General features: G+C 51.2%; 1 protein-coding gene across 1 annotated transcript in view; it reads left to right on the top strand.

Annotated features, from left to right (window-relative positions):
- Positions 1–4,100: 4,100 nt before the first annotated feature.
- Lexm (lymphocyte expansion molecule) overlaps positions 4,101–12,555 on the top strand; it is a 29,504-nt gene continuing 21,049 nt past the window's right edge. The window contains exons 1-8 of the mRNA XM_051172019.1: positions 4,101–4,147; positions 5,303–5,390; positions 5,786–5,950; positions 6,102–6,224; positions 7,774–7,908; positions 8,009–8,152; positions 10,534–10,695; positions 11,659–11,784. Coding sequence (XP_051027976.1) covers positions 4,101–4,147; positions 5,303–5,390; positions 5,786–5,950; positions 6,102–6,224; positions 7,774–7,908; positions 8,009–8,152; positions 10,534–10,695; positions 11,659–11,784 — 990 coding nt within the window. The remainder of the gene's footprint in view (positions 4,148–5,302; positions 5,391–5,785; positions 5,951–6,101; positions 6,225–7,773; positions 7,909–8,008; positions 8,153–10,533; positions 10,696–11,658; positions 11,785–12,555) is intronic.

Raw genomic sequence — 12,555 nt, 5'->3', positions numbered from 1 at the left:
TTTCATCTTCCAAAATTGAAACTCCACCCCCACTTAAATAATAACTCCCACCAGATGTGGTGGCTCATGTCTTCATATCAATTACTTGGGAGGCGGAGACTGGGGGATTGCTAGCTCAAGGCCCATCAGATTGGCCTGACAACATGGGAGACCCCCTGTCTCAAAGTAAGAGTTTTTACAAGGGTTAGGGAATGTAGGTAGTGGAGATAGAGGGTAGATAGATGGGGTTCCACTCATCCCCCCAAAACCCCTCCAGTGCCTAGTAATGGCCCCTCTGCTTTCCCTTTCCACATTTGAATGCTGTAACACGATCAGTTCAGCATGATGACGTCAAGCTCCATCCATGATGATGCGCCAAGAAGAACTTCCCTTTTTATTTTTGTACTCCCCTGCCCTCCCCCCGCCCCCCAGACAGGGACTCTATGTGGTCCAGGTTGGCTTTCTATTCACTGTGCAGCCCTGGCTGGTCTTGAACTCCCCTACTGCCTCAGGCTCCTAAGTGCTGGGATTACAGTGCGCACCACCATTGTTGGACAGCATTCCCTCCCTTTTTAGGAGTGAGCAATATTCCACGGTCCATATTGTCTGCATCTATCCATCACTTGCCATGGTGAATACATGGGTTTTGTATATTGTGGTTGGTGTTGCTACAAGCAGGGCTGTATTGTACATACGTGAGTTTGGTTTTCCTGCCTTTAATCTTGCGGCACATACTGAGAAGTGGAATTGCTGGGTCATATTGTAAGTCTACATTTAATTCTTTGAGGAGCCGCTGTGTTGTTCCACAGCAGCAGATCCGTTGCATTTCCCCTTCGGTAAAGCACAAAGGTTTCAATTTCTCTACATCTTCGTCAGCACGTGGTTTTTATTTTTATTCTCACTTTTGTTAATATTAGCCTTCCTGGTGGGTGGGCTGGGCTTTTGAGTAGGAGTTGGGAGGGGAGGGAGGGAGTGGGTGGGCATGTGTGTGGTACAAGCTGGGAAAGTTGGAAAAGGCCAGCGGTCTCTTAGTGCAACCTAGGGTGTACCCCAGGACCAGAGTTGCCCATAGCTGGAGCTCACAGAGTGTGGGAAAGAGGTGGCAAGAGATACGACCTGAAGATAGTGGGTCAAAAGGCCCCTGGAAGTCTCCATCATGCCTGAGAAGCTTGACTCGATGGCACTGACAACGGAGTCTGGGAAGGTCAAACTCTTCCAGCTACAGATCTCTCAAGCCGTGTGACTCCCATGCTTTATTAGATGTGACGAGGGCAACTTATTCTGTCTGGGTCTTAGTTTCTTTCTTGCATAATGAAAGTGAGGATGGACAGGTTGTGCTGCACCCATGAAAGAGAAGGAGTTTCTATAATGGGAAGGGGCTGGACTGTCCGGGGCAGGTGGCCTCAGTACAGAGTTGACTCACCCTGACCTGCTCTGGCTTCTCTTGTAGCCAGGACTCTGGCCCGTGCCCCTCAGCTCTCATCTTCCGCCATTTCTTCAGCTGTCCTGCAGCCAAGAGACTCACTGTAGAGAAGAAGGCACAAACAGCTTCAGGCAGGTCTGTGCCACCCCCACAGAGGTGCAGGAAGGGCCTCCTGCTCAGTGCAAGGGCAACTCTGTGACACTTCAGGATAGCTCTCCAAGAAAACTCCAGTCATATGTCCTGTCTCATGAACATACCTTGTTCGGGGTCACTGGCAACACAGCAAAATCAGGCTCCAAATTTATGGATTATGGACAAATCGGACTGCGTTCATTTGTTCATTTAGTCATCACTCAACAGATATTTACTGTGCATTTGCTATATGGCAAGTACTATATCAGGAGTGAACAAGAGTCTCTTTCTGGGGGCCTCTGAGAGGCCCTTTCCAAGGGCTATGTATGGCCCTACTGAGCTCTTTCTTGCACCTGAATAGGTCATTTATTCATCACAGCTTTCTCAGAAAACTGGGAATAGGGCTACCTCAAGACCCAGCTATTCCACTCCTTGACATATACCCAGAAGATGCTCCACCACACAACAAAGACGTCTGCTCAACTATGTTCGTAGCAGACTTATTCGTAATAGCCAGAATCTGGAAACAACCTAGATGTCCCTCACTGGAAGAAGAGATAAAGACACCATGGTACATTTACACTATGGAATACTACTCAGCTATTAAAACCAAGGAAATCTTGAAATTTGCAGGCAAATGGATGGAACTAGAAATGATCATCCTGAGTGAGATAACCCAGACCCAGGAAGACACACATGGTATATACTCACTTATAATTGGATACTAGCCCAACATGGATGTCCCCCGAGAGTCTTCTCTCAGTAGGAGATCAGGACAGATTTTGGGACTCACTGCTGGATTCCAGGTGAGAGTAGTATGGAAGAATGGGGAGATAGAAGGACCCAGAGGGTCCAGGAGCCCCACAGGAAGACATCAAGGCTGATGGATCTGGACCCAGGGGCCTGCACAAAGTGCTATACCAACCAAGGACGATGCAGGCAGTGAACCTAGACCCCCTATTCAGATCTAGCCAACGGACAGCACATTCTCCATGGTTGTGGAGAGAGCAGGGACTGCCTTTGACATAAACTATGGTGTCCCCTATTTGACCACTTCCCCTTGGTGGGGAGGCCTGGGGGCACTCATAGTAAGGAGAAGCAGGTTATCTAGATGAGGCCTGATAGGCTTTGATCATATGGTGGGGGAGGAGGTCCCCTTCTGTCATAGATCTAGGGGAAGGGAATAGGGTGAAAGGGGGTGAACAGGAAGATACAAGTGAGGGGATAACAATCAGGATGTAATCTGAATAAATTATTTTAAAAAATAAAAAAAAAATACAATTTTTAAAATGAAAAAAAAAATCTTCTCATGAGCCTGGGAGATAACAGTATTGCTTAACTTTCCAGGTAAGCATGCTGAGACTTAGGGAAGGAAGTGACTTCTCTGAGGTCCTGGTGCTGGGGAGTGATGGAGGCCACAGCCAATGCCTCTGACCTCCAGCTCAGTGGTGTTACTGTGGGTGCTCTGTCAGCTGTGACTATGTAGCTACCAGGCCTAGAACCAGAAGGCCAGCTCTCCATTTAAATACCAGCTTCAGTGTGAGGGAGGCTGTAAGGGACCACTGTGCCACCAAGTGTAGTTGGATGCAGAACCGTGCATATCCTCTGTCTCGGTCCAGTTATCTTGTCTCAGGAGTGGTCCATCTCTGCTGAAGGCCTTCGGTGGGGTCTGAGACAATGATGGAGACATCAGACATTTCCATAACACAGCCAGGGCATGTGCTCTGTGGGGGAAGGAAGGAGGAGGGAGAACTGGTCATGCCAGGTTGGGGGCACACCCTCCTTCCTTTCTTCACCTAGCAAGTGCTTCCTCACTTGGGGTTCTTCTCCATGAAGCCCTCCCTGAAGCTCCTGCACACAGCCTGGGTCCCACCTCCGCTCCCCACCCCCCAGCCTGGCCATGCTGTGGATGGAGGTGGTCTTCTTTTCCCTTCTATGCTGGGAGGACAGGGGCCACATTTGGGTTGCAAACATTCTTTGGTGTCTGCGGTTCTGATGCTACTACATCCCCTCTGATGTCCCTACATCCCTTCACCCATCCATCTCTCTACCTCACTTGTTCTCCATGCTCCGTCCTCCTGGCCCTCCCCGAGTTCCCTCCAGCAGAGAAGAAACAGAATTCCCAAGTCTGTGCTCAACACAGGTTTCACTCAACACAAGATGAGTATGAAGGCAATTCCTGAGTCTGGATCTCCCCTGGTAGAAAGAAATCGATTCTCAGCAGGTGATAGGAGCGCTCTCATGAAAGCCCACGGGGACCCTAACCGGGAAGGCTCTCTGCCAAGGCAGCGTTGGGAATACAAAAACGAATGAAAACGTCAGGGGACAGCCAGCACGCTGGAAAGGTCCCGCGTGGCACGAAGCAGGTCTGTGTTTGCTGAAATCATAACGCCCCTGTTGTGGGTTGCCTTGGCAGCGTGCCTTGCGCGGGGGAGGGGGTGGGGGGGTCAGGGCGGTGTTGTGCGGTGAAGCTGGGGGTGGGGGGCAGCGGGCAGGCTGAAGGCTAAGCTCAGTGGGACCTCGCGCCAAGGCCTCAGGCTCAACATCACTCAACATCACGTCCACCATGCCGAAGTGGTTCAAAGGGGCCCCCTTCGGGGTGCAGAGCCAGAGGTGGGGCCCAATTGCTTCCTGGCCTGGCGTCCAGAGTCCAAGGGAGTTCCTTGTGGGCTTCACTAGCTCCTCCGCCTGCGGGGGAGGGAGGCTAACCCAGAGGGCTGAAGCCTGAGCGGGAGGACAAAGAGGGCTGGCTCGCCCTCCCCTCATTCACCCACTTCCCTGCCCAGGCTCTCTACCATACTGAGTCCGCCCCCCCCCCCCCCCCCGCCCCCACCCACCCCCATCCCCACTCCTCCACCTCTTCCTCACTGTGTAGCCCTGGCTGGTATTGAACTCACAGAGATCTCCAGCCAGTGTTGCCCTTTAAGTGCTGGGATTAAAGGTGGGCACAAGCACTCCTCATATCTGTTCTTTTGTTTTCGGTTCCACGTCTGTAGTAAGTTCTTGCAAACCATTTCCAGAGCAACTGTGTAAAGTAGAAACACTCAGCTGAAAAGTCCTGAGTGGGTTTGCAGGCCAGATGTCATATTTCTTTTCTTTTTTAATTTCATTTTTGTTTTTGTGTTTTTTTTTGTTTTGTTTTGTTTTGTTTTTGTTTTTGTTTTTTTTGTTTTTTGTTTTTTTTTGAGTCAAAGTCTCTGTACATTATCCTAGCTGTCCTGGAACTCACTATATAGACCAGGCTGGCCTCAAACTCATAGAGATCCTCCTGTCTCTGCCTCCCAAGTGCTGGGATTAAAGGTGTACACCATTATGCCCAATGGTCATATTTCTTTTTATGTTATATTATTTAATAGTTGCATGTATATAAATGACCTACTATGTGCCACACATGGTCCTAGGATCTGAGGTCATGAGATGCTATGCATAGTAGTCTGTATATTAAAAGTAGATGAAAGATGATGCAAAGTATAACACCATGCAGTGTAACATGTCTACCCACCTGCCTAGCAGCAGGGAGGATAATGATAAGAGCTTTGAAGAAAACTGAAGCTGTGAGGAGAGACAGAGGGTCAGGTGTGACGGCTAGTGGCAGAACATCTCTGAAACTCTCGAAACAATGAACGAGACCCAAAGTGACTTCCACACGCCAGTTCCAAAGTCATCTCTCCTGGGAAACCGACTCCCTGTCTCCCGAGGGCTGCCCCAGTCAGGACCAGATGTCAGACACTGGGCTCTCTCTTGGCTATACTATACAACCTCCCTTAGGTTTGACGTCTCCGCTGTTTATCCCAACCAGAAGAAATACAGCACATTCACAGAGGCCCCGTATTCCAGGCATCATTCTGTGGAAGTGGTGAGCCTGCCTCCTCTCACGTGGTCTGCGTCACTCCCCAACGCACCCGGGGACGCCCCAATTCACACTCGGCTCATACTTGCCTTCAGATATGTTAGATAAACTCAGGGCTGTGGTAAAACAAACAAACAAAAAACCTAGAAAACAGAAAAACAGCTAGCATTGAAGGGCCATGGGTTTCCTACAGCTCCACACCAGGCTAACTCTATACTGTATTTCCCTGAAGAGGAGCAAGGGCGGTGACAGAGGTGATCAAGACTCCATCTTGAGTGCTGAACCTCTGGGTATTGGGCTGAGGACCGTCTAGTTCCATTCCCAAATCAAGGGTGGCTTGGGGGAGGCCTGGAGGGGCTGCAGTAGGTGGTTAATGACTGACTCAGCCTGGTTTAACTTAGTCCCACATAGGACCCGGGACCTATAACACCAAGGACACCTGTTTCAGCAAGAGGTTCCTGGATCAGAAGTTGAGCACAGGCTGGGCCCGGGCCCAGGAAGCCACCCGGCTGACCCAGCTGCCCCACTTCCAGTACCAGGCCATTATGAAAGAAAGACAGCAGCAGGTAAACCTTGGAGCATTACCTCCCCGCCTCCGGTCCAGAGTCCTGGCGGGCATAGCTTCCTCTTGGAGAAGCCCATCATCCTTTGGGTTCCTTCCTGGCTGGCCCTTTCCCCGGTTCCTTTTGCATCCTATGGTGTCTTCTCTTGGGGCAGGTGCACAAGCTGGGACCTGGGTCCTACAACTTCAAGGATTTCTTAACCCAGCTGCAGGAGAAGCCGCAGAGCAAACGGGGGCTGCTCAGCTCTGGGGAGACCCGCTTTCGGGGATTCATCGGGGTAGGTGCTGCTCTTGTCTCTTCCTCCCTCTGTTGTTTGTGAGAAGGCTGCAGGGGCAGAACTCTTCTTCGAAGCTGTCTCCTCCCTAGGCTTGGCTAGCCTCTCCTCTAGTTTTCTTCTCTCAGCCTTGAGCCCAGTGGCTGTGATATATGCCAGAAGGGACGCATGCGGCTCATCTCTAAGTCTCAGGAGGAACCCAGAGCATATTAGAAACTAAAAAAAGAAAGAAAGAAAGAAAGAAAAAAATCTGTTTAGCCAGCCAACCAAGACACAGTGAGTAAGCAACAACAGAATGCCATATTCAGAACTAGGCTTTGCGGTGGTGTGTGTGTGTGTGTGTGTGTGTGTGTGTGTGTGTGTGTGTCTAGAAGTGACAAAAGGGAAGAGCAGGCATCTTAGTGACACACACCACAGCACATCTGGTCAGAGTTTTGAGGGGAAACACAGAGAAGGAGAATGTTGTGGGGGTAACTTAGAGAGAGGGCCCCACTGGAACAAAGTGGCAGGTCGCGAGCAAGAGGGACTCCTGACACCTGACTCTTCATGCACCGGCGTTCTGAGCCTTGGAAGGAAGCAAGACCCAGGCCAGATCTGATGCTCACTGTGGCCAGATTTCCCTAGCAGTGGCCCTGCCCTCCTCTTCCAAGTCTGACTCCCCCAAATGTCTGGTTGCCCAGGGGCCCAGAGACGAGGTGGATTGTGTCATCTATGGGTCAGCAGTGCCCCCATGTGGCTCAAAGGTGCATATCAACCTCAGAAATCCTGCCGGTCTTCCCAACACAAGACCCACAAAGAACACAGATTAGCTCTGTTCACCGCACTTCAAAGGCCCCTGCTACTAACCTAGCCACAGTTCTTCTGCCCCCCCAAGACTTCCAGTCACCCCACCCTGACTTGTGTGATGAGACCCGCTATGTGCCAGGTCCCGGGGAGAGGGCTTTGCAAACATTAACTCTATCGTCATTACCATCTGTGTCAGTCCTATGGCCCGTGAATAAGGTTCAGAGGCCAGAGCCACCCCCCAATGCACCCCCTCCCCCAGACCACACCAGCTAGGAAGTAGCAGAACCAGGATTGCAACCTAGGACTTGGGGCACTTCTTCATCCCAGGCTGTTCACAGCATCGCGAGGGAGCTGGTCAGAGAGCTGTAGATGTAGAGGGTAGATAGACTGAGGCAGCCTGTGCACTGCGAAGAAAGGTGTGGGTCCCAGGAGAGATGGTGTTTGGGTATCTTTGCAGGGTTGATACAATTGGAAAACCAGAGAGTGGGAAGGGCATTCTGAGGGGGGTGAAAGAAAGCATCATAAGCGAGCGAGAGCCGGGAGACCGGGACGAACGGCGGCAGGTGCTGCCCGACTTGGACTTAGAGGTGTGAGCAATGGAGGACGCTCACAGGTGATGCTGTGGGGCCGGGCAGGTAGCAAGCACATGCTCTGAAAACCTTGCTTCCCTCTTGAGACTCAGAATCCCACGCATCTCTTCCTCAGATGAAACCAGTCCGAAGACGGGGACTGACAGCCTTGGTGTTTCTATCTCTTGCCCCTGCAGAACTATTATCCGGGCCCCGGAAATTACGGGGAGAAAGGTAACCCATACACACGGCTGGAGGAGAACGCCTGGAACCGCGCACACTCCGAGGGCCTTATGTGTAAAATGTCCAACAAGTCACCCACCTTTCAGAAGGTACCCCCTCCCCAAGGCTCATCCTGCGTGGTCCTGGAGAGTGAAGCTCTCCATTGGCCATACCCCTGCAGTCACGTGGCCTCACCGCTTTTGTCTCTAGGGCAGTGGCCTGGGACCTGGGACCTACACCATCAAAAGCGACATTGAGACAAAGGTGGCACGATCCACTGGTACTCGTGGCCCCTGTGACATTTTCTCTGGTGACCGAAGCAACCCTATGCCTTATGGGCATTACTCTGTGCAGGTACGTGCCTGGATAGGGGGCTATGAGGTCTACCCCCTGGCAGGAACACTGATTAACCGTGGGGACATGACCCTGTATACCAAGTGTTGTTGAGGGGGTGGGGGGGCCTGGGGCGTGTCTTCTTCCCTGTGCCTCTGCCAGTGTGGGATATGGTTCCCTGTGTTAGGTGAGGAAACTGAGGTTTGGTCAGAGCCACGGTTCGCACACCTGATCGTGTGGCTAGTTCTTTCCTCATCATGAATTTTACTGACACACAGGTGGCCCGGCTTGCAGGGCCAGTGAGTCAACTGCCAGGCTTGCAGGGACCACAAGGGCACAGGCACAGTGTCTGGCGGTAAACACTTCCCAGGCTTCATGGACTCAGCTAACCCAGCTGGGTGGGTGGCAGTGCTCTGGGTAATAGAGCCCTGCCCTGGAAAGTGGAAGAGGAGGCTGAGCTTGAAATTTAGCTAGCCCGTCAAAATACCCCTACAGGATTGGGTAGCTTTCTGTGTTTTGTCCTCTTCCTGCTTATGGCTGTAGGGGCCGAGTATGTGTCCAGACCTGTATGTCCTGTCCCCACATGGAGTTACTACGTGAGCAGGATTATTCCAGTTAATAGTCCAGGTGAAGAAAAAAAAAAAAAATCTAGGTGCAAGGAAACAGCCCAGGCAGAACTTCCAGTGGATAGGGGGAAATATGTAGATCGGGGCCCGGGGGTGGGGGTCTGCTCTAACTATTGCACTAACCAAGGACAACACAAGTAGTAAACATTGAACCCCTACTCTGATCTACCCAATGGACAGGACATTCTCCACAGTTATGTGGAGAGCGGGGACTGACTCTGACATGAGCTCTGGTGCCCCATATTTGACCACCTCCCCTTGGTGGGGAGGCCTGATGGCACTCAAAGAAAGAATAAGCAGACTACCAAGATGAGACTTGATAGCCTATGACCATATAGTGGGGGAGGAGGTCCCCTTTGGTCATAGACCTAGGGGAGGGGAATAGGGTGAAAGAGTGAGGGAGGGAGGAATGAGAGGATACAAGTGATGGGATAACAATTGAGTTGTAATCTGAATAAATTAGTAAAATTAAAATTTTAAAGTAAAAAGAAAAAAACAAAAAAAAAAAAAAAAACAAAAAAAAACATGACCAGCATAGAGTAGATGAAAAACCCTGTAGCTTTAGTGAGAGACCATCGTGGTGGAAGATGCTGTTACCAGTGCTAGAAAGGAGGGGTTAATGTAGGAATACTTGCAAGGCACTTGGTAAATAGTCGTCATATTATCCTATGACATGGCTGACTCTAGAGTCTCCCAGATCTCCTACCCACCACCAAGGCCATTGCTCAGCACAGCAGAGGTCTTGGGAATCCCTCCACCCCCCTATCCCCACCCCACCCCGCATTGGTACTACAGTCTGGCTTGAACTTTGTTAGGGTTTTTTGTCTGTTTGGGTTTTTTTTTTTTTTTTTTTAAGAGCAATTTTAGGTTCACAGAAAAGTTGAGAGGCAAATAGAGAGTCTCTGCATACCCGCGGCCTCCCACAGCACCTACAGACCCTCCCTACTGTAAATCTTTCCAAATGTATATTCATTGGTTTATTTGCGTGTGCGGGATTGTTTCGTGGCATCCTTGTGGAGGACAGGGGACAGCTTGCAGGACTCGGTTCTCTCCTTCCACCAGGCGGGTCCCAGGGATCATACTCAAGGGTTTGGGATTCACCAAAGGTTCTTTACCTGCCCCTCCATCACTGTCACAGTCCCACATCAGAGAGCGCATTTGTTAGTCAAGGAACCTTGGGTGCATGACGTCATCACCACAATTTTACAAAGTGCTTCTCTTAATGGCCGTCATTCTCTGGGTTGGTTTTTGTTTTATTTCTCTCTATCTCTATATGTATATCTTTCTTTCTTTCCTTTCTTCTTAAAAGCTGGGCAGGATCTTATACACCTTCAATCCCAGCACTCAGGAGACAGAGGCAGGCAGATCGCTGTGAGTTCAAGGCCAGCCTGGTCTACAAAGCAAGTCCAAGACAGCCAAGGCTACACAGAGAAACCCTGTCTTGCAGAACAAAAGGCCCTAAAACATTTGGTTGTTTTACTGTGTGTGTGTGTGTGTGTACACACCCTGGCACATATGTGGATGTCAGAAAACAATACTCAGGAGTCAGTTCTCTCCTACTCCGTGGGTCCTGGGTCTGAAGCAAGGGCCTTTCCCTCCTGCACTCATTCTAACCTGCTGTATGAGTTTTGACTCTCGTGATTGGATGCATTTGTCCCACCAGCTTGGAGAAAAAAAAATCTGTGCTCATACCTTCACAGTGCCATTTGCTCTCTGTGTGGGCTAGTAATCCAGGTCCTGTCTGACACACTCCTTTCCCTCTCTCATTTCCCTCAGAAAAAGAAGCCCACGGAGTTGATGAATTTCAAGAGCTTCGTGGAAGACCTTAACTCACGCCCTAACAAGAAACGAGGAGTTTTTTCGAAGTTTCCCCGAGATCCAAAACACCCCACAGAGAGAATTTACTGGACTACCCTTAGTCAGTACCCCAGAGATCTGGTCAGTGTACCCCGTGGCCTGTTTCCTCTCTTGGAAGGCAGCCCTTCAGCAGGCTAGGGAAGTTGCGGGGGGAGGGGGGTGGTGCATGGGGCATGTAGGGCGGGAAGCTGTGTCTTAGGGACCAGCTGGTTTGCCAGTTTGCCCTTGCACTGGTGAGTCACACGTTCTGGGCCTCACGCCACACACCTGGCCTGAGAGTGTAGCCAGCGCTTGCAGCTGTGGTCCAGGATTAGCGGTGTAGAGCCCATAGCTGAGCCAGGCCAGCAGGAAGTCCCAGCCAATGAGGCTCTTCTACCTGCCCTCCCTCCCCTGGCCATAAAGATCTGAATAATGGGTAAGGAAGACCCAGGACAGAGTGTGATGGGGCCTCTCCTCAAGTTTACTTACCTGCTCTACCCAGGGAGGGGCCAGAGTCTGCAGGCCTCGAGGCAGCCCTCTCTGGGGGACAGTGACTCCTTCTCAAGGGCCCCATAGGTGGCGCCTGCCCCAAGGTCATGGGAAGAAATGCTATAGAGGAGGCGAAGGGCGTGGACATTGTGACCACCTACTAACCACTTCCTATCCCTCTCCCAAGGGAAGTTGGGAGGGTCTCAGAAGGAAATGGGGGTGCAGAGCTTTGAAAAGGTTTCACTGGGTTCTCCAACAGGGGCCAGGACACCCTGTATAGGGCTCAGCTCTCTGGCTCCAGGCCCAGGGTGCCTTAGTCCCGGGCTGCTGTTGCTAGCACTTCTCTGCTCATCTGGAGGGCCCCTGGGAACCTGTAAAGAGGTGTCTGGTTGGGGGGTGCGTAGAGTGAGTGGTACGGGACATGTAGGACTTGAGGGTTCTTCCCTCCCCTCATCCTTGGATGAAAGGCCCAGTCGTGCTGGACAGGTGAGGTCAGCTGCCACTGATCTTCAGTTGTTGTCCGCCTCAGGCTGGGATTGCTCGGTTTTCCTCAGTCTTCCCCCTCTCTATCCCTAGAATACAGCCGGCCCCGGGTTTTGTCTTCCTTGTGAGACGGAACAGAAACATGTCAACCGGCCACCGTTCCTCCTGGCCTCCAAGCGCTCAGGCATTAAGATCTACCAGATGATTATGGGGAACTGGGTGAGTGGGTCTGGGTCAGGGAAGCACGGCTGCGGTGGGCAGGGGACTTTCTTCCGCCTCTACAGACAGCCCTAACCCCTTGTGGCTCCTTGGGATGGATGGTATCTCTCTTTCACCCCACTCACTGTCTAATTTTTCTAGCCACTTGTTCTCTAGGGTCTCCAACCTGAGCAGGCACGAGGGGCTTGTCAAAGGCCAGGCCAATGGGCCCCGGGCCGGGGCTTCTGGTTCAGTATGTGTTGGGGAGAAGGCCTGGAAATGACATTTCTAACAAGTTTCTAGGGTGTACGAGCTTCCTGTTGCTGTGATCAAATCACCCAGACAAACACATCTCTCAGGGAGAAATGACTTATTTATCTCTCAGGGAGAAATGACATATTTATGTCTCAGGGAGAAATGACTTTTTTTTGGCTTCCAGTTCCAGGTTATGGTCCGCTGACGCAGGGAAGTCAAGGCAGGAACTTGAAGTAGCTAGGCACAGTACAGGCGGTCAAGAGCGGAGGGAGTGAAGCAATGCACGCTTGCTTCTTTAGGTCTGGCCCCCTCTCTATACTTACGCAGTGCACGGCCCAAACACGGCATGGTGACACCCACAATGGGTGAGCCTGTCCACCCCAATTAATGTAAATGAGACAATATACCCGGAAGGCATGCCCACATGCCACCCCAAACTAGACAATTCCTCATTGACTTTCTCTTCCTGTGTGATTCTAGGCTGTCGATTGCTGGAACACCACACAGAAACCACACTTTGAGAACCAAGGAGCTAAG

Source organism: Acomys russatus, chromosome 29, assembly GCF_903995435.1.
Source record: "Acomys russatus chromosome 29, mAcoRus1.1, whole genome shotgun sequence".
Lineage (NCBI taxonomy): Eukaryota > Metazoa > Chordata > Mammalia > Rodentia > Muridae > Acomys > Acomys russatus.
This window is presented reverse-complemented; position numbering and strand designations above follow the sequence as displayed.